Source organism: Schistocerca americana, chromosome X (genome assembly GCF_021461395.2).
Source record: "Schistocerca americana isolate TAMUIC-IGC-003095 chromosome X, iqSchAmer2.1, whole genome shotgun sequence".
NCBI lineage: Eukaryota > Metazoa > Arthropoda > Insecta > Orthoptera > Acrididae > Schistocerca > Schistocerca americana.
In genome coordinates, this window is record NC_060130.1 from 273,980,912 (window position 1) to 274,008,526 (window position 27,615).

The following is a 27,615-nucleotide window of genomic DNA, read 5'->3' on the forward strand; positions in this document are numbered from 1 at the left end:
CTAGTCACCGCGATATGTATCTTCTGGACATTACAAGAGGCGGAACATGGTTACTCACAGAGTGTGTGATTACCACACACGTCAATGCATACTCTGCAAAGTGCTCCTACACTGGTCCTAAGGTTAGCAAAGAGTTCTTGAGATAGAGAGTTCCAATGCTCAACACATTCCACACGTTCTGGGTGGGATTTAAATCGGAGGACGGGACAAACCAGTCCATTCGCCGAATATCCTCGCGTTCCAAGAGCTCCTTCACCTGTGCAGCTCGAAGCGGTCGTTCGTCGTCGTCAACAAAAATGAAGTCACGGCCGATAGCACCCTTAAAAATACGTACATGAGGAAGGAGTTCAGTGTCACAAGAACATTAACCTGTGGGGTACTGTGTTCAAAGGTTTGTAGGTCAGTGTACTTATGGAACGTTATACCTCCTGGGCTACCAAAACGATCGTGTTCAACATTGTTACTAGGTGCATTACGTACGTAAAGCACCCAAGTGTTATGGCATTGGGAGGCATAATGTTGCGTGGTACACCTACCGCTTAAGTTATTCCGACGCTGTACTCCTTTCCCATGTGCGTCTCTTCTGGGTGCTTTCACCCTTGACTTCCTTTTTATGGATGACAATGCGCGACCGCATCGAAGAGCACATGTGCAAAGGCTCTTGGAACGAGAGGATATTCGGTGAATGGACTGGCCTGTCCGTACCCTGAGCACGTGTTGTACGAGTTGGGGAGACGTTTTGTAGCATGTCGTTGCAGAGCTTGCTTTGCCATTCTTGGTGATTATACAGTCTGTTACGAACCACGTTCCACCTTTTGTTATATCTAGGGAACCATAATGAACCACGGTGACTTCAGTGAAATTACTGTCTTTGAATAAAAGTGTCATTTCTCTTCGTCTCATTGCGTATTTCTTTCAGTTATCTTCTTTACTGTACTGTATCAGATCTTTCTAACGCATGGTCCAAGTTTCATCCGGCTATGTTACTTAGCAGTGACACATCATGCAGAAGTTACTTTCTTCCTTAAGTTTCGCATACCAGTGTAATACCAGGCATTTTGCTGTCACTTACTGCTCCAATAACGCCCAATAGTTCTGCCTCCAGATGGGGCAGTGGTAGATGAGACGATTTACAAAACTACCCGTAGGTCGGTCACCGGAGTAATCTCCGGGTTCATGATTTAGTTTCCTGAAGTGTAATAGAACTGACATCAATATTACAGAAGAAATTTCTACTGAAACTTTTTGCAATTGTAACAATTGCATTAAACGTGAAAGATAGTGAACGACATGCGAAACAAGAAAGTTAAATTATTTCTACACACCACCGACATTTTGTTGTTATATGTTACACTGAAATCATGTCTGTGAGAAGAATCACTCGAATATCTGAAAGGTTTCTATGACGTAGTTTGTGCAGTTGTGCTGAATTCTAACCAATTGCATATTGAAGCGTGTAATAAACTTCATTGTCGTTTCTTGCATGCCGCCAGTAGTGGAACAGTGGGCGTCCTGGATCAATGAGAGGATTATTCTTCTTATGCAAACAAACTGGCCACTTGGCATAGCGACCTTATGTAAATAAGTCAGTCTAATTTATGGACCTAATGTAAGCAAACTGCTCGTTTATGTTCTTTGTTTTGCTTATTTAGGATCTAATTAATGACCAAATATTTTTACCATAATGACCAAATGTAAACAAACCGCTCATTGAGCTGTGACCTTATAACGAAATGACCCCGAAATGCTTTTAGCCTAATGTATAAAACTGCTCTCTCCTATTCTTAATTACGTTGATGCAAGTCCAATTTATAACAAAATACTATAAATTAATGGCTGTAGTTTATGACCCAAATGGTTGTCTCCCCCTCCCTACTACTTCATTGTTTTCCTACTGGTCGAATTTGACCCCCGTATCACCAGGCACTCAACCATCACTCTTCATCGATCTGTATGTCAGTCAGTCAACAGAAGCAACAGCAGCAGCAAACTGAGGTGATATCTGCAATTTCTATTTTGCAATTTACAGCAGAGTATCGCTCAATGGTACTTTTTACAAGTACATCAACACATGATGTTATTTATAGTTTAGGGGTAATTCGTTACAGTTTTGTAGGTTCTCCCGCAGTATTCCAAAGACATACATAAATACGAGACTCTAAATGCTTAACAACTACCGTCACACTGCATGATTTAAACAAATCATTGATATTCAATCTTTAACCAGCACAAATGAAAGTTATATTTATAGTTTTGGGGCAGTTCATTTCAATTTTGTTGATTTTCTCCCAGTATTACACAAGTATCAATTTTTCAAGATTATGCATGTAAATAGGAAACTGTAAATGTTTAACAGCTATCACCACAGCGAATTATTTAAAAAATGCACTGATATCCCAATAGTTTAATGTTAAACAATTATCACAGTGTAACAAATACAGTCTTGTTACATACCAAGTATATGTTCCATTGCAAGGAACCCGCCCACTTCCTTCCTCGCTCTCTCTCTCTCTCTCTCTCTCTCTCTCTCTCTCTCACACACACACACACACACACACACACACACACACACACACACACACACACACACACACACACACACACACGCAAGACATTAATAAAGTACACTAAGCAATTTACCTCACTCACACTGCTACCACCTCTGTGATAGGAAGGGGAGAGCTGTGCACTTTATTTAAAACAAGAAAATGAGATGGCTATCTTCTGTGCAGTGTATGCTTAATGCATTCTACTGCCCAAAACTGACTGGAAGCTGTACTTGTCCTCGCCACGGCTGCTCCTGCAGTAGACTGAAGGCATGTCACTGTTGTGTGCATTGAGCCTGCCATTGGCACAGCACATGCATAAGTTCACTATAAGCACAGAGCTCACATTGTCTTGATTGGGGACTGAGCTCTTCATCCTATCCCCCGCCAACCACCCAACGCCTAGTGCAGATAGGCGAGATACCACGGCACCATCCAGTCCTCCGGCCAACCCCTTACGAGATCATTTCGTACATACTATCATGATTCAACGATTAATGATGGCTTCGGCCATTTTCTTGTGTAAGTCCCTTAAAAATTCATCTTTTATGAAAATGTTAATGCATAATATATATTAAACGAACGGATGTTAGCACGCATCTCGTGGTTGTGCGGTAGCGTTCTCGCTTCCCACGCCCGGGTTCCCGGGTTCGATTCCCGGCGGGGTTAGGGATTTTCTCTGCCTCGTGATGGCTGGGTGTTGTGTGATGTCCTTAGGTTAGTTAGGTTTACGTAGTTCTAAGTTCTAGGGGACTGATGACCATAGATGTTAAGTTCCATAGTGCTCAGAGCCATTTTTTTGAACGGATGTTAGAGAGACGCGTAGTACTGACGTAATTCATTCCACCACTTTAACAGCGCATTGTTATACATTTACACTGAATACAACATCGATCCTACCTTTATAGGTTACCAGAGGTACACGACTTCAAATTTTTACAAAATTCATTTCCAGTTATGGCTTGGAAATTGTAGCAATCCCCCCATTGTATTATAACGACCTTCAAGGAATATATCATCCAGGTACTGATGATACAATTACAGCACAAGGCTTTCCCTGTAGTTGTCTGACAGTGCACACGAGTCGTCGGGTTCATTTTGCTCTACGGTTTCTGTGTATATTTACAATTTCCTTTTTTGCACTTTTTACCCAGAGTTTACTTAAAGAAGAACTGTTCATCAAGTCTTTCACGCAGTGCCTAGTGGCAGCAGAAAGTTCTGTTTTTCCCCATTACATACCAAATGATTTGTATATGCCCATTTGATAGTGCTTTATTCATTTAATCTATATGTATTATCAGGGACATTAAAATCTAGATACCTACCAATAACAGTAGCACTATTTTAATTATAGGAGATACATGTTCTCGCCAGCCGGTGTGGCCGAGCGGTTCTAGGCGCTTCAGTCTGGAACCGCGCGACCGCTACGGTCGCAGGTTCGAATCCTGCCTCGGGCATGGATGTGTGTGATGTCCTTAGGTTAGTTAGGTTTAATTAGTTCTAAGTTCTAGGGGACTCCCCCCTGCGGGTTCGGGGGTAAGAATAGGCCCGCGGTATTCCTGCCTGTCGTAAGAGGCGACTAAAAGGAGTCTCAAACGTTTCGGCCTTATGTGATGGTCCCCTCTCGGGTTTGACCTCCATCTATCTAAATTATTCCGAAGAGCGAGCCAATTGGGGAAGGGCACCTTACATGGTGCACTGTATCCTTCGTGCAATTAGACCTATAGCCGTCTTTCTCGTCGTTGCAATGGTGTCCCGCTCGTTTTCGATCTCTTGGGCGATTACCACGCTGCCCTCTGCAGTGTTTCTTTTAACTGTGACGACGACCTTGGCCATTTTTGCACCTAAGATCCAGCACGGTAGCCAGTCCGTTGTGGTGGGGTCGCCATGTACCCTCTTGGTTGTAGCCCCCTGACAACACAGGGATCGCTCTACTGATGCCTGCGCCGTTCACTCCCCACGTATGCCAAGGAGTAGATGCCCATCTCCGTGGGGCATCAGGACTCCCGGCAATGGCCATCCTGCCAGGTGGCCTTTGCTGTGGCTGGGTGGCGCCCGTGGGGAGGGCCCTTGGTCGGAGTAGGTGGCATCAGGGCGGATGACCCGCAATGAAGCGTGGTACATCATCTCTCGCTGGTGGGCCTCCACCAGCAGTCTCTAAGCGATCGAGGTCTAACCTCAACGTGAAGAAATTGGATCAGAGATCGTTTCCCTCCCTAGCTACTCCATGGGAGGAACGACTTGCTAAAGAAGGCAGTGGAGAATATTCACCCCGGTACCTCGTGTGTACGCGGGTTGATGGAGAATCTTTCATGTCGACCAAGCCCCAGTTTTTTGTGGAGCATTTAGAGGACAAGTTCGGGGAGGTGGAGGGCCTGTCCAAGATGCGCTCGGGTTCTGTGCTCATCAAAACGGCATCCTCTGCCCAGTCACGGAGGTTGCTCAATTGTGCCAAGTTGGGGGATGTTTCAGTTACCATCACGCCGCATAAGAGTCTCAACATGGTCCAGGGTATTATATTCCACAGGGATCTTCTTCTGCAGTCCGACGATGAATTACGCGCCAACCTCGAACGACGAGGTGTTCACTTCGTCCGGCGCGTCCATCGGGGTCCGAGGGATAATCAGGTAGCCACCGGTGCCTTCATCTTGGCCTTTGAGGGTGATGTCTTACCCGAAAAGGTTAAGGTGATGGTTTACCGTTGTGATGTGAAACCATATATCCCTCCTCCGATGCGGTGTTTTAAATGCTGGAAGTTCGGGCACATGTCATCTCGCTGTACTTCCAGCATCACGTGTCGGGATTGCGGACGTCCTTCGCATCCTGATACTCCATGTGCTCCGCCTCCCATTTGTGTTAACTGTGGAGAACACCATTCCCCCTGCTCACCGGACTGTCGGATCTTCCAGAAGGAAAGGAAGATAATGGAATATAAGACCCTGGACCGCCTGACCTACACTGAGGCAAGGCGGAAATATGAGCGGCTACATCCCGTGCCCATGATATCCACCTATGCCGCTGCTGCACAAGCAGTCCGATCCTCTCCCGTGTCGTCACGTACTGCTGCCTCTCAGCCATGTCTCAATGCACCGGCCCCCTTGGTTGTTGGGGGCACTTCGCCCACTGTTGCTCCATCTACTCCAGGAGCAACACCACCCCAACCATCGGGGACATTCGTCCCCCCTTCCCAGCCGGAGAAGCGTAGGGCTTCTTCGGCCACTCCAGCCAGGAAGGGGTCCCTTGGGGCCCTCCCTTCCCAGGCTTTGCCCAGTGTCAAAGTGGATACCCGCAAAGTTTTGACACAACAACCGGTCGCTGGTCATAGGGCTTCACGGTCGTCGTCCGTCCCTGAGACTGACCCAGTGGGGCCCTCCCAGCCAGACCCTCCCAAGGCACAGCGTGCGAAGCCGTTGAAGAAAAAGGCTCCCAAGCAACCTGACATTGTGGTGGCACCTGTCCCGCCGCCACCCTCAAACTCTGCGTCTGAGGACGAGGTGGAGATCCTGGCGTCCGCTGAGGACCTCGATCTCGCCAGTCCCTCCGGCGCCATGGAAAGCACTGGTGCAGGTGCTCACTTGGAGGCAGCAGGTGACCCAGCGGCGTAATCTGCCTTCCCAGTCCCGTCACGCCTTTCCCAGCCATGGACAACACCATCCTCCAGTGGAACTGCAGCGGTTTCTTCCACCATCTAGCTGAGCTCCGCCAACTTATCAGCCTTCACCCTTTCTTCTGCATTGCTCTCCAGGAAACTTGGTTTCCAGCAATGCGAACCCCCGCCCTCCGTGGCTATCGGGGTTATTACAAGAACCGAGCAGCTTATGAAAGGGTGTCTGGTGGCGTCTGCATATATGTTCTTCACACTCTGCACAGCGAGTCTGTCCCTCTCCAGACGCCTTTAGAGGCTGTCGCTGTCCGCGTGTGGACGCCACAGGCTGTTACCGTCTGCAGTCTTTACATTCCACCGGATGGTGATGTCTCGCAGCACGTCCTGGCTGCACTGGTCGCCCAATTGCCGCCACCTTTCTTGCTATTGGGCGACTTCAACGCCCATAACCCTCTGTGGGGTGGGTCCGTGGCAACAGGTCGAGGCGCCATCGTTGAGCGTTTATTGTCGCAGCTCGATCTCTCGCTGTTAAATGATGGTGCCTTCACACACTTCAGTGTGGCGCATGGCACCTACTCCGCCATTGACCTTTCAATCTGTAGCCATAGCCTCTTACCATCTGTCCAATGGAGTGTGCATGACGACCTGTGTGGTAGTGACCACTTTCCGATCTTTTTGTCACTACCACAGCGCCACTGTTCTGGGCGCCCTAGCAGATGGGCTCTGAATAAGGCTGACTGGGACTTGTTCTCCTCCACTGCCGCTTTTGAGCCTCTCTCTACCGATGACATTGATGCGGTGGTTCAATCGGTCACCACCGGCATCGTTACTGCCGCCGAATCTGCCATTCCCCATTCCTGTAGGTCCCCTCGGCGGAAGGCTGTGCCTTGGTGGTCGCCTGAGATCGCTGAAGCGATTAAAGATCGCCGGCGGGCGCTCCAGCGTCACAAGCGACATCCCTCCTTAGCGCACCTTATCGCCTTCAAACGGCTGCGTGCGCGGGCCCGCCTCCTTATCCGCCAAGGCAAGAAGGAGTGCTGGGAGCGGTATGTGTCCACCATTGGCCTCCATGTTACTCCCTCGCAGGTCTGGGCCACGATTCGACGCGTCTACGGCTATCGGACCCCTGCCAGCGTCCCTGCGCTCTCACTGAATGGAGCCGTTTGTACCGACTCCGACGTCCTTGCAAATCGCTTAGCAGAGCATTTTGCTACGAGTTCCGCTTCTGCGAATTACCCCCAGGCCTTCCGCTCCATTAAAGAGCGGCTGGAACGTCGGAGCCTTTCGTTTCGCACCAACCACCCGGAATCTTACAATGCTCCATTCAGTGAGTGGGAATTTCGCAGTGCCCTAGCTGCTTGCCCTGATACTGCTCCTGGGCCAGATGGCATCCACTGTCAGATGCTGAAACACCTTTCAGTGGACTGCCAGCGGCGCCTTCTCGATCTTTACAACCGTCTTTGGGTCGAGGGGGAGTTTCCGTCGCAATGGCGGGAAGGCATTGTCATCCCCGTTTTGAAACCTGGGAAGACCCCTCTGGAGGTGGACAGCTACCGTCCCATTAGCCTCACCAACGTTCTTTGTAAGTTGCTTGAACGGATGGTGAGCCGGCGCTTGAATTGGGTACTGGAGTCTCGGGGCCTTCTGGCTCCGTTTCAGGGTGGGTTCTGTAAAGGCCGCTCCGCCACCGACAATCTGGTGAGTCTGGAGTCGGCCATCCGTACTGCTTTTGCCCGCCGTCAGCACCTGGTCGCTGTCTTTTTCGACATGCGGAAGGCATACGATACGACATGGCGTCATCACATTCTTTCTACGCTTCATGGATGGGGTCTTCGGGGTCCTCTGCCGATTTTTATCCGCAATTTTCTGTCGTGTCGTACCTTCCGCGTGCAAGTCGCGGCCTCGTATAGTTCCTCCCACGTCCAGGAGAACGGTGTGCCACAGGGCTCTGTTTTAAGTGTCTGTCTGTTTTTAATAGCCATTAACGGGCTTGCTGCGGCCGTGGGAAATTCTGTCTCCGCTTCCCTGTATGCTGACGACTTCTGCCTTTATTACAGCTCTACTGGCATTGCAGCTGTTGAACGTCAGCTACAGGGCGCTATCCGTAAGGCGCAGTCTTGGGCTGTAGCGCATGGTTTTCAGTTTTCGGCAGCCAAGACCTGCGTTATGCATTTCTGCCGGTGCCGAACAGTCCATCCTGAGCCGCGGCTTTATCTTGCCGACGAACTCCTTGCTGTGGTGGAGACCCACAGGTTTTTGGGGGTGGTTTTCGATGCCCGGTTGACTTGGCTGCCTCATATCCGGCAGCTCAAACAGACGTGTTGGCGGCATCTCAATGCACTCCGGTGTTTGAGCCACACCCGCTGGGGAGCCGACCGCTCTACCCTGCTACGGCTCTACCAGGCGTTAATTCAGTCCCGTCTGGATTATGGGTGCCTGGCATATGGCTCAGCCTCCCCGTCTGCGTTGCGGGTGCTGGACCCAATTCTCCACAGCGGGATACGCCTTGCCACTGGTGCTTTCCGCACCAGCCCTGTGGACAGCTTACTCGTGGAGGCAGGTGTCCCTCCCCTGCGGTTCCGACGCCAACGTTTGCTGGCCGCTTATGCTGCCCATGTTCTCAGCTCGCCCGGGCATCCAAATTATCGTCTCCTGTTCCCGCGATCGGTCGTCCATCTGCCAGATGGTCGGCCCCGGTCTGGTTGTACAATAGCGGTCCGCGTCAAGGAGCTTCTCTCTGGGCTTCAGGTTTTCACTGTTCCACCTACTTTCCGGGCTACTTTGCATACACCCCCATGGTGTGTTCGTCGCCCTTGCCTTCGGCTGGACCTGGCACAGGGCCCGAAGGACTCAGTCCCTCCAGAGGCCTTCCGCCGCCGCTTTTATTCTATCCTGGCCACGTATCAGGGCTCTGGTGTTGTCTACACTGACGGTTCGATGGTTGCTGGTCGTGTCGGGTATGCGCTCACTCTAGGGGACTGTTCCGAACAACGTTCCTTGCAGGATGGCTGCAGCGTTTACACTGCTGAATTGGTCGCCATCTTTCGTGCCCTAGAGTATATCCGCTCCTGCTCAGGTGAGTCCTTCGTTATCTGTAGCGATTCCCTGAGCGGTTTACGAGCTCTCGACCAGTGTTTCCCTCGTTCTCGTCTGGTGATGGCTATCCACGAGTCTCTGCATACTCTCGCCTGTTGCGGCCGCTCTGTGGTCTTTGTGTGGACCCCCGGTCATGTCGGTATCCCGGGTAACGAACATGTTGACCGTCTGGCGAAAGAGGCCACCAGCAAGCCATCTCTGGACCTTGGCCTCCCTGAGACTGATTTGCGGGCAGTCTTCCGCCGCAAAATCTTGGCGCTATGGGACGAGGAATGGCGCGAACTGACAATGTCCAATAAACTCCGTGCTGTCAAGGAGACGACGGCTGTGTGGCGGTCATCCCTGCGAGCCACTCGCAGGGACTCGGTAGTTCTTTGCCGGCTCCGCATTGGCCACTCCCGGCTGACACACAGTTATTTACTGCGCCGGGAGGACCCTCCTGTATGTCGCTGCGGGGCGGCTTTGACAGTGGCCCACATTTTGATGGCCTGCCCCCTTTTAGCTGTGGTCAGGCAGACATTTGCGCTGCCTGCTACGCTCCCTGCCCTTTTAACAGACGACTCCACTATGGCTGACTTAGTTTTACGTTTTATTCGGGCAGGGGGATTTTATCATTTAATCTGAGTGTTTCTGTTTTATTTTATTGTTTTGTGTTGACTCTGGCCTTTGGCCTATGATTTTCCACTGGTTTTTTAATGTGTTTCTAAGTGGTTGGCTTTTCCTTATTTATTTCTATGGTCGGCCAACCACCGTCACACTCTGTGTGGTTTTAGTTCGTTTTGTCTTGTCCTTGTCTGTTTCTCTTGTTCTGTATCGTCTGTGATCTCTTCTGTTCCTCTTTTTTTATTCTCTGTGGGTGTTCTTTGTCTTTGGAAAAAGGGACCGATGACCATGGCAGTCTGGTCCCTTTCATCCCCCAAACCAACCAACCAATCTAGGGGACTGATGACCTCAGATGTTAAGTCCCATAGTGCTCAGAGCCATTTGAACCATATTTTTTTTTTTTTCATGTTCTCCTTCCGAAAAGTGGAATGCTATTATCATACCATTACCCTGGCATACTTTCTTCCATCGCAATACGTGTGCTGTAGGCATTTTTACATCAGTTGTACTATATTTAAATGAGTAACGATTGCTATGCCATTTTCATTCTGATAGTGCACTGCTATAAGTAATTCACCATTTCTCAACACAACTAACGTGCAATATGTGTTAAACAATGTTCCTCAGTACAGAGTCTCAGAGCACTTCGAAGATACAGGGCCCCAATTAGTCTAGGGCGATATTCGTTCACTCGATATGTATAACCAGGGACATTAAAATCTGTACCAAGCACCCTCCTCCAAGCAATAAGAATAACAACATTTTTAAAGTTTGTGGACAGTGTTGTCACTATGGCAGAGCATTTTTTGTATTTTTGCAGGGACAGTTTATGATGCTTTTTACTAATACCTATGGGATAACATGATGTAGCGTCCATTCCCATCACATGCTGATGCGATGTAGCCATCCATTTTTTAAGCAAATAGATGTTTTGTAATATTCTCATAGCATTTCTATACTACAAACAGATAATTTATAATACCCCTTCTCACCTCCATTTTAGAATATTGTTATGTGGTACCACTTTTCCTCTTATTCCTACCATTAACAAATGTTCCTTTAAAATTACAGTCTTCTGTATACAGCATTTGCATCTCCAACATTTTGAAATGTAATTTTTGTATGGCATCCCAAACTTCCATGTTCCTGATTTTGAAATGCAACATGTTTATTCTCTTCATGTAGTATTTATATTGTCATAATTTGGCAATCATCGAACAGTGTTTTAATCTGTCGTTGTTTTTTCTATACTTGTAAACTCATACCACAAATAGTAAAGTGGCTGGTTCCTATGATTGTGCATGACAGTGAAGAGCCGCTATATGTAGCAAGATGTCATTCGCACATGATGCTATCTCCAAAGTACTGGCATCCCCGGTAACAGAATTAGGGTAGAGCGCTGTATATGTTCTCTCATACAGATAGTGCATATGGACATAGAGGCACTTATTTTAGAAACAAAACACTTCTTTCAGAAAACAGAAGCAAATTCTGGTTTAGAACTTTTAAGTGATGTGTGGATGGGACTCATGTGGTGTACACACAGGTCGTAAATCCATACATGGATTCTCAGTCAGGTTCTTAGTTGAATGAAGTGTCTTTAAATTTGCCCAAAAGTGTTTTGAGAAAAATATGCCATTCTTTTTTCGAATGGTGGCATACTAACAGAACATGATCATTGCAGAGCTATTGAAGCCTCTGACACTGCCTGCCCAATGCACCATTTATGTTGAAGCAGCTGCTTAGCATGTCAGCCACAACAAACCATGTAACACGATTTTATCAGTAGTAGTGTTTTGTAACCGACTTCTTTCGTGGGTTGATTATCTTCCTTAGGACTCCTGCAAATAAATCTGAGTTTGAAATGTGCTTTTGCTCTATGGTTCCTGCTTTAGATCGCTCCAGATGATTACGCCTAGGTATTTTACTGTAGTTAATGTTTTCTACGACAGTGTCATTACATAGTAGTGGACTCTAGGACGATTTATCTACAGTAGTTACATTTATTTATGTTCACGTCATCTGACAGTCGCTGCACCAGAAATGATCGATCCCCCAAATGTCTTCCTGCCTCTACTGCTTTCTTATAGACAACTGCATAATGTGCAAACATCCTACAACCAAACAAATACCCTGAAAGCTGCTGTATAGTGCATGGTGAAGGGTACACCGTGGGAGCAGTTGGAACAAAAGAATATTCGGCGCATGGTCTGGTCTGACGATACCCCCGACGTAAATCCCATCGATTATGTGTCGGACGCGTTGGGGAGACGTATTGCAGTACGTCCACACACTCCCATGACCAGCCAGCAGTTATCAGCCGCGATGGTGGAGGATTTAAACGTCCTACCACAAGGACTCCTTACCAGTATTGTGGCCAGCATGGGAGCACGTTTCCATCCTTGGTGATTACACGGCCTGGACCTTTCGTTATCTTCAGCCTATGCCTTTTGTAATGTCCAGTGGATTATCATGAATCGTAGTGACTTCAATGTAACTATTGTCTTTGAATGAAACTTTCATTTCTGTTCCTCTCTATGCGTATTACTACCAGTCAGCTTCTGTGCTATTTTGTACCAGTTCTTTTTATGTATGGTTAAAGCTTCATCGATCTATGTTACTGGGCAGTGACACAGATTGCGTAAGTTACTTTCGCCTTTAAGTTTTCACATCAGTGTATATTGACATGTGGCAGTTGGTAGACTTGTTACGGATGAAAAAGATTTCTCCTTCCATACGTTCCTACAGTCGCACGAGGCCCTTTGTTTTCATTATTTGGCTTTTATCTTTGTGGCGAGATCCCCTTCCTATCACCACAGTCGTTAGTTAGCCTAACGGACGGCAGTTGTCTTTTCGAGTGTAAAATCTCCGAAAAAGCACACTCTGCCTGCCCTCTATACAGGACTAACAGTCGGTTATTCCCCCTCGCGAATTCGATCCAGGAGTAGATCATATCCGTGTCTCGCTAGCTAGCGCGCCACGACGAATGCAGCTTTAGCAAATCTGTTGGTGACAAAATTGCAATGCAGTGATTGAAGTATTAGTTCATAGTGTAGTTAAGTAATAGTTGTCAGTCAGAATTTATCTTACAACGTCTACGACAAGACAAAGACAAACTCCCGTGCGGAAAAAGGTAGGAACCCTCACTAGCAATGATAATCTCAGAAACAGGTATAGTACAGTAAGCTAAAATTTCCCTAGTTTCAAAGGATTCCAAACCTGGTCTACCTGCATTGTTACAAGCAACGAAAGCTACAGTTAGCCATCCGTTACCCAAACTAGAGGAAGAAGAAACTTTCATTAAACAAAAATTTAACCTCGCACCTCAAAATAAAGTAGGTCCATGAATAAGAACAAATTGAGTAGTTTTACCAACTCCTCTCGTTTCGTTCTTTTTACCCTTCGCAGAAGATGTCGAAGCACCTAGAGTGCCGTCCACATTGATAAGTGATTTGTAAATAAGCACACTCCGCTGCAGAGTGAAAATCTCATTCTGGGAATAGTTGTTCTTGTTGACAGAGACGCTGCGTGGAAGCAGTTACGTACACTCCAGTGTCAGAAGCAAGAACCAAATGTCTAAAAATAACCTAATGAGACTCATCGACCTTAATTCTAGTGGTACTGCCATTACAAATCTAAAAGTGCATAACTACTTCAAAGAAATCCTGGAGCACGCTTTCGCATTCAGGAGAAGTGTAGTCCCGAAAGCGCGTCCGACGACCCTGATTTAGTCTTACCATAGTTAACTAAAATTTTTTCATCGCTCCACCTCCTCCTGCCGCCATCCATCTCCTAATGAGGTGGTGTTGCGTTGCTGATGACTTTGATGTCGAGGAGACATTTAACTCAAAATTTCCTTCGTTTTTCCACTTTCAGACGGAGGCCGATATGTGATCGAGCTACTTTTTCTGAAGTTGTGCGTGTGGCTGTTGCAGGTGCTAAGGCGATAATCGGACTTCACGAGGTGACGGACACGCGCACCATCTGGCGGCAACTGGCTGCCGAATTCGTGGGAACTTTCTTCCTGGTGCTCCTGGGCTGCGGCTCGACGACTGCGAAGTGGACGGACGGCTACGCGCCCACCACGGTGCAGATCGCGCTCACGTTCGGCCTGGCAGTCGCCACGATCGCACAGGTGAGCCGCGTCACATCGCACTGGCCACCGGGTTGCCTCGCGTCGTTTCAACCGCCTACTTGTAATTTCAACTCCATCTGACTTCAGTAATTTTTTCCTGGTTGAGAGACAAATGGTGTTCCGCTCTCAGCCTACACTCTTAAGAGATCTCGACATTTCCTGCACACTTCCTATAGATGGAGTGCACCGGTCTCCGGAAAATCGAGCACCTGCCGTCATTGACTCGGTCCGTCGTAAGAAGGCCATACAGCCGTGTATCAAAACAACGGGAGCACTTATCTACTTGAGCTCATCAACTCTACAAGATAACAACGCCGATCAAATGTGCTCTGAATCTGTCCTTTTTTTTTCTTGCGATGACACGTTAATCTGCATTAGGCATGGCGTACATTTGGTATTAGTCCATGCAAGTGGCTAGTCCAGAAGTTATGTCAGACCCCTCTGATTTTCGACAAGGATAAATTGTTGGAACATTTATTTCGAAGACTACGAGCTCTGGTACTGAGTGCAGCATTGACCGTTGTGGTATCGTTATACACGAATTATGGAACTTTACCATAGCTGATCCACAGGTCGCGAACCATCCCTTATGTGGCGACTCTAAACTCCGAGGTAATCAGGTGATGTAACAAATTTTAGTCGCTAGTAAATACCGGAATTCTGGGGAGGGAGGGGGTGTGGAGCTAACATCATGTTTCACTCTCTCCCTTTCTTTCACCCATTGCAAAATAGAAACAGCAACACAATGAAACGAAACTATATGGTTCGAGAGACCATTTCAAGTCTCTCAAACATCTATGATGTTTATATGCTGACTGAAGCTGGAAAGCCTGTGCAATGCTGTTCCAGTTTGGGGGGAATACCAAGTGGGCTGAAGCGTGAACGGTAATTTGGATTTGGATTGAGGAGAGAGGCGTGCTAGGGTAGTCCATACAGTTGAAAAAAGCCACTGTGCCAGAGTGGTGTAGTGATGAGCACATGCCGGCCGAAGTGGCCGTGCGGTTAAAGGCGTTGCAGTCTGGAACCGCAAGACCGCTACGGTCGCAGGTTCGAATCCTGCCTCGGGCATGGATGTTTGTGATGTCCTTAGGTTAGTTAGGTTTAACTAGTTCTAAGTTCTAGGGGACTAATGACCTCAGCAGCTGAGTCCCATAGTGCTCAGAGCCATTTGAACCATTTTTTTGATGAGCACATGTTCCTTGTGAGCAGCAGACCCAAGTTCCAATTCCGGCCATGACACAAGTTTTCATTCGTCGCTTCAGTTTGCATATATACATCATCGATGTTTGAGACTTGACAAGATCTGTGGAACGATATATTTTCATCTGATTAAAGCACCTACGCCTGGATTTCAGGCAGGATCCCCCATTTCGTTCGTTGTGAGATGCTATTCCCAAACAACTGGAGAACCTCTGCAATGCTGTTCGAGTTACTTAGTGGGCTGAGGCGTGGATGGGAATTTGGACTGGGGAGGTAGCCGTGGTAGGGTAGTCTGTGCAGCTATGCAACGCCATGTGTCACGGTGGCGTAATGGTGAATGCATGTGGCTAGTGAACAGGAGACTTGGGTTCCAATCACGCCTTGGTACAAATTTTCATTCTTCACTTCAGTCTGCATTTATATGACACTACAATGCACAAACATTCAGTAACGAACAAAGGTACATTCATGAAATTTCATAACAGGTTAGATGAAGATGACGTCCACTAGGACGTCTACCCTCAACGCTCATTTCCTCAGTATGTTACTAACTATAGCTTCCGAATAGCGAACAGCTGAATCAAGTTCAGAATATCCGTCGATACTCACTGGTCGCTGCTTCATCCTCAGCATAAAGTGTCATTGGATTACAATATCTCAGCGTCCGAGGCAGAAAATGAAGAACTCCACCGGCGTCTGGATTGACCTACCTACGAAACTGCAGTCCGCCGCGAGTTTCGCAACTGAAGTTTAATTATCTTTGAACCTCTGATGATCGCCAGCTTTAGCTCGACAAATGGGGACCATCAGGTGAGAGAGGGAGGTACGAATCAATGTGCCACTCATTTCCCTGTTCTCGATGTCAGCATGATTTATGCATGGGAGATGTCCAAAGAAGATTAGGCGTCGCCTTCACAACATTATTTCCTAACGTAGTGAGGTGTGCCATTCACAGGCCTCCATTTCGTGGTTCAGCGTCACAGGGTTGGTCGAAAGGTGTATCAATTATGTTTGTCCACGTTTCTGTATCCGTTCGAAATGCGTTCTGGCGAGAGCTGCTATTGAGTATTGGCGAATTTCAAGCGACTAACATTTAAGGACTTTCTCTTGAGATTTTGAAGACCACTAAGATCGCTGCCCATCACTCAGAGTTGACTTCATTTCGAGTGGCTAAGACAACCATTTAATGTCAGTTTGGGTACCGTTCAGACAAACAGAACTTCCTGCTTGATTTTACCTCATGGAAATATGACGTCATCAAAAGTACTAAGACTCATAAACACTGACCACACGTTTCTGTTGTTGCACACTTTTATTGTATTTGTTATCTGTAGCTAGTATGATATTGGAATATTCTCAAACCGTTATCAAAACTTCATGATGGCTCATAATTTAATTTAAGATAGTTTGCTATCAGTTTCGCTTTACCGTAAATGAAAACTTTCTTCTCGCGCTGAGTCCTACGTTTTCTAACGACCTTTTCAGCTGTACCTTGGTTTTCCTTAGGTTTTCAAATGTGTCGAAGCTTCGTCATTTTCGCATTCTCATCATCGTTCAAGACACAATCCAGTACCTTTCTTGTAATTATCAACAAGGCCTAACGGAAAAGGTTACTAAACGAACACATAAGTTCCATCGTCTCGCAGCGCCACCCTTAATCTCATCTCGTCCGAATCTGTTCTTTCTGTTCATGTCGAGAAGAACTTAAGAAGTTTTCGTCTGTGGGGTGGTGATGGAGCAGTTGTAAGTCGAAAATGTGGCGAGCAAGCTTTTCTCGGTTCTAGTAAAATGAACAAATAATAAACAAAAATGTTGGTATGTCGCTAGTTGCATTCAAAGTATTTCAATATTGTTCACAAGGACAGACAGTCCTCTGGAAATTCAACCAAGCGAGCTGGAACAGTTGGTTGGACAATTTACTTTCATTCGGGAAAAAGAGTATTTAGTTCCTCATTCTTATTAAACCGAGATGGGTATCGCAGTGGTGGTTCAAATGGTTCTGAGCACTATGGGATTTAACTACTGAGGTCATCAGTCCCCTAGAACTTAGAACTACTTAAACCTAACTAACCTAAGGACATCACACACATTCATGCCCGAGGCAGGATTCGAACCTGCGACCGTAGCGGTCACGCGGTTCCAAACTGACGCGCTTAGAACCGCACGGCCACACCGGCCGGCTATCGCAGTGGTTAGCACACTTAACTCACATTCGGGTGGACGACTGTTCAAACCCACGTCCTCCCATCCTCATTTAGGTTTTCTGTGATTTCCTTTAATCACTTAAGGCAAATTCCGGGGTGATTCCTTCGAAAGGGCACGGCTGATTTCCTTCTCCGTCCTTCCCTAATCCGAGCTTGTGCTCCGTCTCTAATGACCTCGTTGTCGACGGGACGTTAAACACTAATCTCCTCCTCAACCTGATTCAAACTTTCCCTGGCTTCCGTCAGTAACTTGAGGAAAATGCCAAGCTGTTTTCTTCAGCAAGGCCACGGTCACGTCCGTCATCTCCCCTACCGGGCCGGTTGTAATGCGTCTGTTATGACCTCCTCGATGACGACAGAGGTTACAGTGCAAGCTTCGCGCCTTCCATGTTCCCTATCTATTACTCAGATCGCGTTTGATAATTGCATCATGATTTCTTTGCAGCATATGAGCTCATTACTGAAGAGACTAGCTCTAAGATATGCCAGTGCAACCAGAACTCTGGCAGTTCCGAACTGTTCTTATGTGACCGTAGAGCCCATAATTCGTAAATTCAGGCACTGGACACGTAATAGGGCACTGTATGGATTAACGTTTTGTGTGGAAGCAGTCCGTGGTGCATTGATTTAAGGCCACGAGTTGACCGTAGCAGTAGTTATAAGTTACGCAGTTTCTCAAACTTGTGAACATTAACAGGTCTTGATATACTTCTCTTCTTAAAGCGACAACAAATGCGTGGCGTCCTCATGAGTGAAAGTGAAAGAACAGAATTTCTTTGTTTCTCTTTACAGAAGGTAGACGTTACTGCTACCTATATGCCAGGAAGTGTCCTTGATATTGTACGAGACGTAGATACACTTGCACGTGTCTGGCTTACGAATTGCACATTAGGACAACGAACTGTATGTTATTATGCTCAGCGGGTCGTGTGGACAGCTCAGTGTGGACTTGCCACTTCCGTGATGTATTTGTCACTCCTTGTAAGTCTAGAGGCCAAAACAGCTACATCCGACAGCGGAAGCTCACGGTCCTCACAATGTGAGGTCATCGAAGAAGGAATTAGAGTAAATGTTATCAAGTATGGCACTCCGACTTCACCTGCAATCCCGAACTAAGGTGCATTTAAAATCATAATGTTCAGTACTGAGCAAAATCTAGGATACCATCAGTAATAGGGAAAGAAACGACTGAAACTGCTATTCAAAGTGCTCCATCTGCTACCAACTGCTTCACCGTTCAGGTGCTTCTTTGCATGACATGAGGCTTCCCAAAAGAGCTATACAGTTACTTAAAAGAAGCGAAACGGATCTCCAAATGCATAAAATGACTGCAAACCAGAGGTATGTTGTCGACAGCTGTTGTACTATCCTGAATGCGTTAAGTACTCGAACCGGAACTGAATGTTTGATTGACGATTGAGTCAAAATTACACAAGTTAGTCAGCTAAAGTCTTTGGACAACGAAAAATAAATTTACATAGAAAACCTTACCACTTAAATTGACAGATTACTAATCGTACAAAGATAAGCTAGGTTCAAATGGTTCAAATGGCTCAGAGCACTATGGGACTTAACATCTATGGTCATCAGTCCCCTAGAACTTAGAACTACTTAAACCTAACTAACCTAAGGACATCACACACATCCATGCCCAAGGCAGGATTCGAACCTGCGACCGTAGCGGTCACGCGGTCCCAGACTTAAGCGCCTAGATAAGTTAGGATTTAGCGTCCCGATGACGACGAGGTGATAAGGAACCAGCATTACTCTTTCGCCAGTACAAACCATCTGTGCGACATAAGGAACATTACACGCCAGCTGGAGTGGCCGAGCGGTTCTATGCGCTACAGTCTGGAACCGTGCCACCGCTACGGTCGCAGGTTCGAATCCTGCTTCGGGCATGGATGTGTGTGATGTCCTTAGGTTAGTTGGGTTTAAGTAGTTCTAAGTTCTAGGGGTCTGATGACCTCAGAAGTTAAGTCCCATAGTGCTCAGAGCCATTTTTGAACATTACACTCGCCATGACGAGAACGTAATAAACCTAAATGACGCGACCTCCATTTTCAAATTGCATTCTGTTGCATAAAATCAGTCGAGTGAACGACAGTACCTATCTATGCTTCTCCATGCGACAAAGACTCCTGTATACGTTTAACGGAACGTGCCACTGCAGTTCTGTAACACGACGGACGTCTATTTTGCTTTCGGCGAACGGTATGTCTCATAATCCGAGATTTACGAGGCTTACTGGCACCATAAGCTATGTCCTTATTTCAACACTGAGCCATAGCAAAATATAAATTACGATTCAAACCGGGTGAACAATAAATTTTTTGGAACACAAAACTGTGTCAGTTATGGAAACGACAGATATTAAACACACAATAGTGGTTGAAAACGGAAAGAACACTACATATTATTAAAATGATTCATGCACGTTTGCTCTGTGTATTCATCATAACATACACAATTCTTTTTCTATGGGTGAACCAACTTTAATGAAAAACCTAAGTTAAGCGTGTTACTGAAAAAATTGTTCATGAATGGCCTTAAATTTCGGTGAGAAATTAAAGCTGGCTTTTGGAACCATGCACAAACCCAAATTTCCGTCTTTCAGAGTACTGGTCCACCAGCTCATCTATTCGCAAAGGCTTTATAGATCGGCACAAAACATATGGATCACAGTGACCCCGTCACTGATCCATATCCCATAGCCTGACTACAGTGTAAGGGTTATTTCAAGTGACGCTTCTGGTATACATTCTAAGTGATGTTTCGATACTTACACACGGCAGATTTAGTGTCTGATGAAACCAGTATTGTAAGGTAATTTAATATTTTCGCAGCTGTGAGAGTGTGTGAGTGAAATAAATACGAAAACTAGAGTTTTGGACAACCAATGATAGCGTCACAAGTCAACTTTGAGGAAATACTACATTGCCCTTTCAAAATTAAATCTGGCGTCAAACAGGCAGATCCACTTAACTTATGTGGCTCAGTAGGCGATATGAGAGCAACATCAAGAAAGCGAAGAATAAGGCAAATACAGTTGGGCTATGCACGATCACTAACAAATTGAAGTGACATGTCGTAGATTTTTAGTGGAATATACGCAGCAATGAATACTTGTGACACCTTAAAAGTTTGTGCCGAACTGGACCTATAAACTGGATTCATAGCATTTGTGATCAGTGTGTTACAGGTTGATCAATCCGTGCACACGTCACGGAGCGATACGAAGCTTCTGCATGTCACTAGATTCTGTCCATACCTTCCGTGCTCCATCGAGCATGCTGCAGATTATTGAAATGGAAACACTATTGGAAAGACTGCGAACAGAGGAAAAGAAAGAGATACGAATTAAGATGATGAAAACTAAAGACAAAACCTATATGGCTCCAACGATGTGCATTGTAATAGTCTCAAACCGTAAAATGGTGACGTCGAAGAAGGAGGAGAAGGAGGAGGAGGAGAAGGATTTTGGTGGTTGGGGGGGGGGGGGGGGAGGGGAGAGAGAAAGAAATACAGGAATCCGAAGATGGACCATCACTCCATTGGCACAAATACCACATATGCCCAACTGCTGACATAGATCAAGCCACTTACCTAGATACGTCAAAAATTCGTCGTTAGCACATATACTTTTGTATGTCAGCGCAATTATTGCGAGTCCGTCTTGATACAATTGTGAACCTCATAGTATATTTAAAAAAAAACGTTCCCTCTATTTCCATTAACACAAAAAGCGATTTTTAATTAAAGGGAAGGAAACGAATCAAACAGTTTAATGAGATAAAACTTTTTTAGCTAGTAACAACATTCGACAAGAGAGCTAGTGCTCTGAACATGATTCTGGACTTGCCTTTCAGAGAAATTTGACATAAGTCACCGTGCGGCCATTAAGATTTAAGTTTTCCACAGTTGCAATAAACCGTTCCAGGAGAAGACCAGCATGGTGCCTTCGAGAAGGCCATGTCAGATTCCTTCCCCATTCATACTCAGCTGAAGCTACGCTCCTTTTGTTATCACGTCGGTGTCGACATTGTATTGAACTCTAACCTCCCTTCATTTGTAGTAGAGTTGACTCCGGGTTTAAGCATACTGATTTTCCACAAAATAGCAGCTTACTTTTATGCAGAATTTACAAACATTAGAGTTGCACACAAATATGTATTCATTTCTCTGTATTGGGTATTAGAAATTCGTCGCGTCTGCGAAGTGTGCATTTACCTAATTCAAAAAAGCGTCCCTCACCAAAGCAAATGCTTCGGGATTTCATTTGATTTTACGATGTCGAGGACACGCGCGGCACTAACCTTTACAAAGCTCTTGGCAGGAAATTTATGTTCAGTTTCATCTGTGCTGCCACATAAATGTCGACTTGGCGTTAGGCGTTGCCCGTAAATACGCCCTATGTTACTTCAAAACTGCAAACTCTGACGCCGACAGCGAAGTTCTTGAAGAAACTGCTTAGCTGCTATGAGAAGCATTCAACAGCGTTTGTAACTAATACCTGTACAGGAACTAACTAGAAGCTGAGAGAAATTTTGTAAACAGACGGTGCAAGAAATTTGTTAAACATGTGTTTCATGCAGACAAGCAATTTTCTTGCAGCTATGTGCTGTAAATCGTCTTGCGCTTTGCTAGAGATAAGATTCAGTTTCAAGAAGCATGCCCAGGTCCTACGCGAAACGTTAAATGACGGTCTTGTTAAAGTCATATCGGCATCTCCGCGGAAAATAGTACATTGTTACTTCAAACGTGTGTGAGTTATAGATGATTATACTGTTAAATTACAATCAGATTCAAAAGTTCTCAGTTTGTGTTAAATTTAAACCTTATAGTAAGGATTACGATATGAATCGGAGAAATGTGGGTAACTTTTTACGTACTCAGTTCCCCGACAGCGAGAGTAAACTGCGAAAACGTTAATCATACATAAATTAGTAAACTGCCCCAATGAACCGAAGAAATATGATCTGGCAGAAAACTTGTAGCTATAATACGAAACAGTAATGAATGTACCGTATCTAACTTACTCAACTCTCGCTGCTAACCGGTTGCACCACAGCGCACTTGCAATTGCTTTCTGAAATTATACGACAATTACAGACAAGCTAATACGCGACCACCTATTCCATTGCCGTTTGGCACTCTTTTATGTAGTTGTGATTATACTACTGGGTATCTAAAACTGTAGATTACGTCGTTAACTTGTGAATAACAGAGCATCAAGTCGCGTTCAGGAATTTCCCATTAACGCAATCGATTCGACATCGTTAAAAGTTTACCGCTGTGTAACACTAATTGCAGAATTACGTAGATGATCAAATGAATCTTACTTAGTGAGGATATGAATTAAGATTATTAAATAAACTGAACATCACTAGCGTATACGAAAACATTATACACAAAAGCGATGTATTTTCTTGTGTTATTCGGCGCTGCTAACGAAGTGAAGCCGGCATTAAATTAAATTGGTATTCTCAAGAAGTTTACGAACATCGTTCATGTTTTTAGCACCTACGAGAGGTCATTTATTCCTTAAAAATCATGACGGAGTATAGTTCGTTACCAGACATGATACAGTAGTTGTAAAAGCATTGCTTAGCATATGGCATTGTTGTTTTAAGAAATGTTGATTACTTTGGCGCAAAATGTCCAATATGAAACTCCACACAATAACAAAATTTATGAGAGATTATGCAGAACGTCTACTGTTGTCTGATGATGAATATTTCAGATTAGAAACCGGAAACAGGTTTGCTGCCCTAAAATAAGTGAACTGTAACCGCCAAGTTTTGTCTTCATTTCAGTAATACGTTATCTGCAAATTCACAACTATCAGTACCTACACTGTCGATGATAGTAGCGGTAGACAATATAATCGGGCGACAAAAACTTACAATCTCTGACAATATATGTATGATTAGTTATCCCGCTTGTTTCGTTTTCTCATCCTTTTTTTCATTTAAAACTGATTTAATATTAATGGTATTAAAGACGACTTGTTTTTTTTAATATCGTGTGAGTTTCACGTTCCTATCATTTTAAGCACCCAATGATTCACCAGTTCTTACAAGACCTCCCTTAATCCGGCCATGGTTTCCTACGTACTCTAGGACATAAGACATACCTGATGGTCCTCATCCTCTCAACTGCCACTCCACACCACAGACAGATTTAAAGAAACTAAAGGAGGTGGAGCCTTTGTACGCCCACGCTTACATGGTGACCATCATCAGACGTTCTACTGTCACCTCTGGAAAGGAGTTTGCTATCTTGGATTCACAGTTTGTGAATCGTCGATGTTGTCCACACGTTTAGTCGCATCTGAGAAACAGTGGACAGAAGCTAACGGCTTAGAGCAGAAGGAAAATAGTATCATGGCAAGCAGTGAGAAGAACCGACAGTTACTGCTAAGATCCAGAAACTTGTTAGATATAGGGAAGTTCCCATTATTTCTGAGTACCGAAGATGCCTCTTAGGCCACGTGAAGCGCCCTCCGTCCTATAATATGCCAAAATAATAATAATCATCATCATCATCAGAGAGGCCAATCTGATTGTAAAATCGATCACTCCCTGTAGACTATCGTGCGGGTTTTGTTTGTGATTTGCGTATTGTCAGCTTAGCTGAGGCAGCGTGATGTTAGGCTGTGTAACGGAAGCTGACGGAGCCAGTTTTGTTGAAATACGGAGACTCGCTGACGTCATTGTGTCTGCGTTTTTGGGTTTGAACTTAGGTGAACATAGGTGAACAGCTTTCACAATGAAATAGTATTTTTGATCAATTATATTTCCATCTGTGGTTGTGACCGTAATTTCCCAGATACAGGATGAAGGGGTTATTCGAATGTATCTTTAAACAAGCTGGTGACAGCACATGATATAAAAGCTACAGTGGCAAAGAAGTAGAACATAGCCAACCGTAATAGCTCTGTCATTTAGTGACATTATAAATAAATAAGTCCAAGTGCAATAGTCCTGAAACAGTGAAATGTAAACGAAAATTTTGATGTTGGCAAATAATAGTTGTTCGAAGTGTGTCAAAGATTTCGTTCAGCTCCGACTGGTGTCGTGTCAGAGAAAAAAGTGACAGATTCAGATCACAGTGTATTCTTGTATTCTGTGAAGCGGAAATTGAGGGGACACACATTCTTAAATTGAGAAATGGAAGTAGATTTCAGATATTGTGAGCAGCATGTGACTTATTTTATGCAAGCAAAGTCGATTGTTACGAGGCAGTCCCGAAGTCTGCAGGCGGGATTCAACAGGAGATAAACTATGGGGTCAGAACGCGTCTCCTCAGGGAGACGCAGTCACTAGGCGCTGCGCAGCTTCTTTCAACAAATGTCAAGGCCTGTTTTCTATTGTCCTCAGCAACTGAGCATCTCTTCTACTTCTGGTGGAAAGTGTAGTTGCCTGAGCGACGCCCAAAAGCCAAGCAGCACATTAGTTACACAGAGTCAATTGAGAAATAAATTTTCTATACACAGAAACAACTGAAGATGTACCTCGAAAAACACACCTTATTTTAAAACTGTAATTCAAACATTTTTGCAGTTTTGCATCCTCATCTACGCATATACTCCTCAAGCCTCTGTACAGTGCATGGCGGGGAGCGTATCTTACCAATATTATTGATTCTCTTTCCATAGGCGTTTTCAGCGAGGGAAATTAACAATCTTTGTATGCCTATCTACGTGCTCTAATCGCTCCTATCTTATTCTTATGAGCCTACGCAGCGTACGCGATGTTGGGGGCATAATGGTTTGCACAATCTTCCTGGAAGACAGATTCCATAAACTCACCCTGAAGGATTTAGCGAGAACTACGCCATGTTTCTACATTTAAGTTCCCCGAGCATTTCTGTTGTACTTTCGTATGAGCTATACAGACCTATTGCGATCCTTGCCTCCTGTTTCTGAACTAGTTCTAGGGCATAAAATACTCGAGTAACTGGTCTCACTGGCTTCTTAAATGCGTTTTCATGTACAGATTCATTACTTTTGCATTGAAACCCTCTTCCATTACCCGACCCTAACACTGATTTTACATGATCGTCCCATTTCATACCGCTTCTCAATATACCCCAATGTTTCAATCGTATGCTATTAATCTCCTAATCGCATACTATAGCCATCGTGTTATATTTACCCATAGTTTTCAGTGACAGTACTTTCACCAGGATGACCACAGTGAAGGAGAGTCTGTCAATTTTGGTTTATTTTCTTCCGATGGTCTGTGAATCAACATTCACGCATTAAAACTAAATCTTGAAACTGTAGTTTTGTTTCTCGAATATTTTCTCACCTGCAGTAGAATTTGAGAGATTTAAAGGCTCCAATTTTTATATTAAAATTAGGTTAATGTGACACTATGAAGTTCCACACTACAATCTAGGCATGGAAGGACTAATGAAATGTTAAAAACTAATTACGACATTACACAATATCAGAAAGAATTGACAACATAATCTCTCTCCCCACGGTAAACGTGTCCCAGCATTGAGCATAGTTTTATTTGAAGAACAAATGGTTCAAATGGCTCTAAGCACTATGGGACTTAACAAATGGTTCAAATGGCTCTGAGCACTATGCGACTTAACTTCTGAGGTCATCAGTCGCCTACATCTTAGAACTAATTAAACCTAACTAACCTAAGGACATCACCCACATCCATGCCCGAGGCAGTATTCGAACTGCGACCGCAGCAGCAGCGCGCCTAGAACCGCTCGGCCACAGCGGCCGGCGAAGGAACAAATGAAGTTTGCATATCATACCTGACTTTTGTGATGAAGAGATTTCATCGATGAAACATGCATTCTGGTGAACAAATCTTACAGTGAGGGCAGATAAGGTCTGAGGTTCCGTGTGCGACGGTGTCATTAATGATGGACTAGTAGTTCAGAGAGAACAGGAATACGAAGGAAGTCAGCATCTTCCGTTTCTAAGGATATAAGTACATCCCAGCATTCCCCACATCGACTTAGGGAAACAATGGAAAACCTAAACAACGATTGCCGGACGGGCATTTGAACTGTCAGAGGCGAAACCTTATTATTCCGCTAACATATGCTTAGTTTCTCCTCCTTAGGACATAATTTTAATTAAGAAAGAGGAAAGTGTTGAACAGTAAGAAAAAGTAAGAAATCAGATTACTTAACATCAACATTTACAGAAGGTAAAAATTTACTTTCGGGTGAAGTAAGCATTTATGAATTCAATTCCAGCAACCCCGATTAACGTTTCCTGTTGTTACCATAAGTGAGTTAAGACGCTGCTGCGACGGTCTCATCTTATCTGTCCTTGTCCAAACGAGCTAGAGGTCCTGAGTCTAAAACAACGATGTAGACGGGGCGTTAACTTCAATCAATGCTTCCTTCCTAGAAAGCGAGAACTCACGTCGTGGTCAAAAAAATTGTGATACGGAATCAGACTAACGCAGGCGAAGGAAAACAACCCTAATGTACAAAAATTAAGTTGTAATTGAGTAAGATGCTTCTGAGACAGCATACCTGAAGCTTAATAATGCCTGGAAGTGTAGCGAGGAGAATGAGCAACTGTATGCGTCAGAAAGTGTTATGAAAAATAATTGGAAAGAGAAAAAATGAAATGAAAAGTTAGTAAATAAGCGAGGATTGCAGCCTATGAAAAACCTTTACCAAAAGAATGCAAATAGCAGTTCGACCTGTACTAAGAAATACAACAATTACCTCAGATTCGAGAGAACTAGAACAGGGGAAAACTTCTGGGCCAGAAAAAGGTTGGAATATTCCAGCAGACGCTTCTTATATTGTACGTAACCACCAAAAATGGCTAAAAAAATGAAAAAATCACGATGTGTCGTATAGATCCTACGTTGCAGTATCTCTACGTGCGCGCAATGGCAATTCAAAAGAAAATGTTCGAAGTCTTCTCATACTTCTCGAACAGCATATCACGTTAGACAAGAAATGATTGAACGTCACGGAGCGCCTTAGGATGCCTCGAGATTACGTATTCCAAGAAATCAGAAGTTTAGAGAAATGAGAGCACATTCGTGTCAGCCTCACAGGCGCCTGACAGGAGAAAAGAATAGGATGGAGGTGGGGTAGAGGCGGGATTACCGCCGGGGAGAATTTGACCCCGTTCCATTCAGTTTGTTGGGACCATGAGCTACTTCTCAGGGCACGGGCTTTGTTGCGCAGCCTATTCGTTTTAGCCGCAGGCGAGCTGCCAGCTGG

The 27,615-nt window shown here is 45.1% G+C and overlaps 1 protein-coding gene across 1 annotated transcript in view; it reads left to right on the forward strand.

Moving 5' to 3' along the window:
• The window catches only part of LOC124555460 (aquaporin AQPAn.G), a 169,773-nt gene that overhangs the window by 21,062 nt on the left and 121,096 nt on the right, over positions 1–27,615 (forward strand). The window contains exon 2 of the mRNA XM_047129383.1: positions 13,785–13,984. Within this exon, the coding sequence (XP_046985339.1) occupies positions 13,785–13,984 (200 nt within the window). The remainder of the gene's footprint in view (positions 1–13,784; positions 13,985–27,615) is intronic.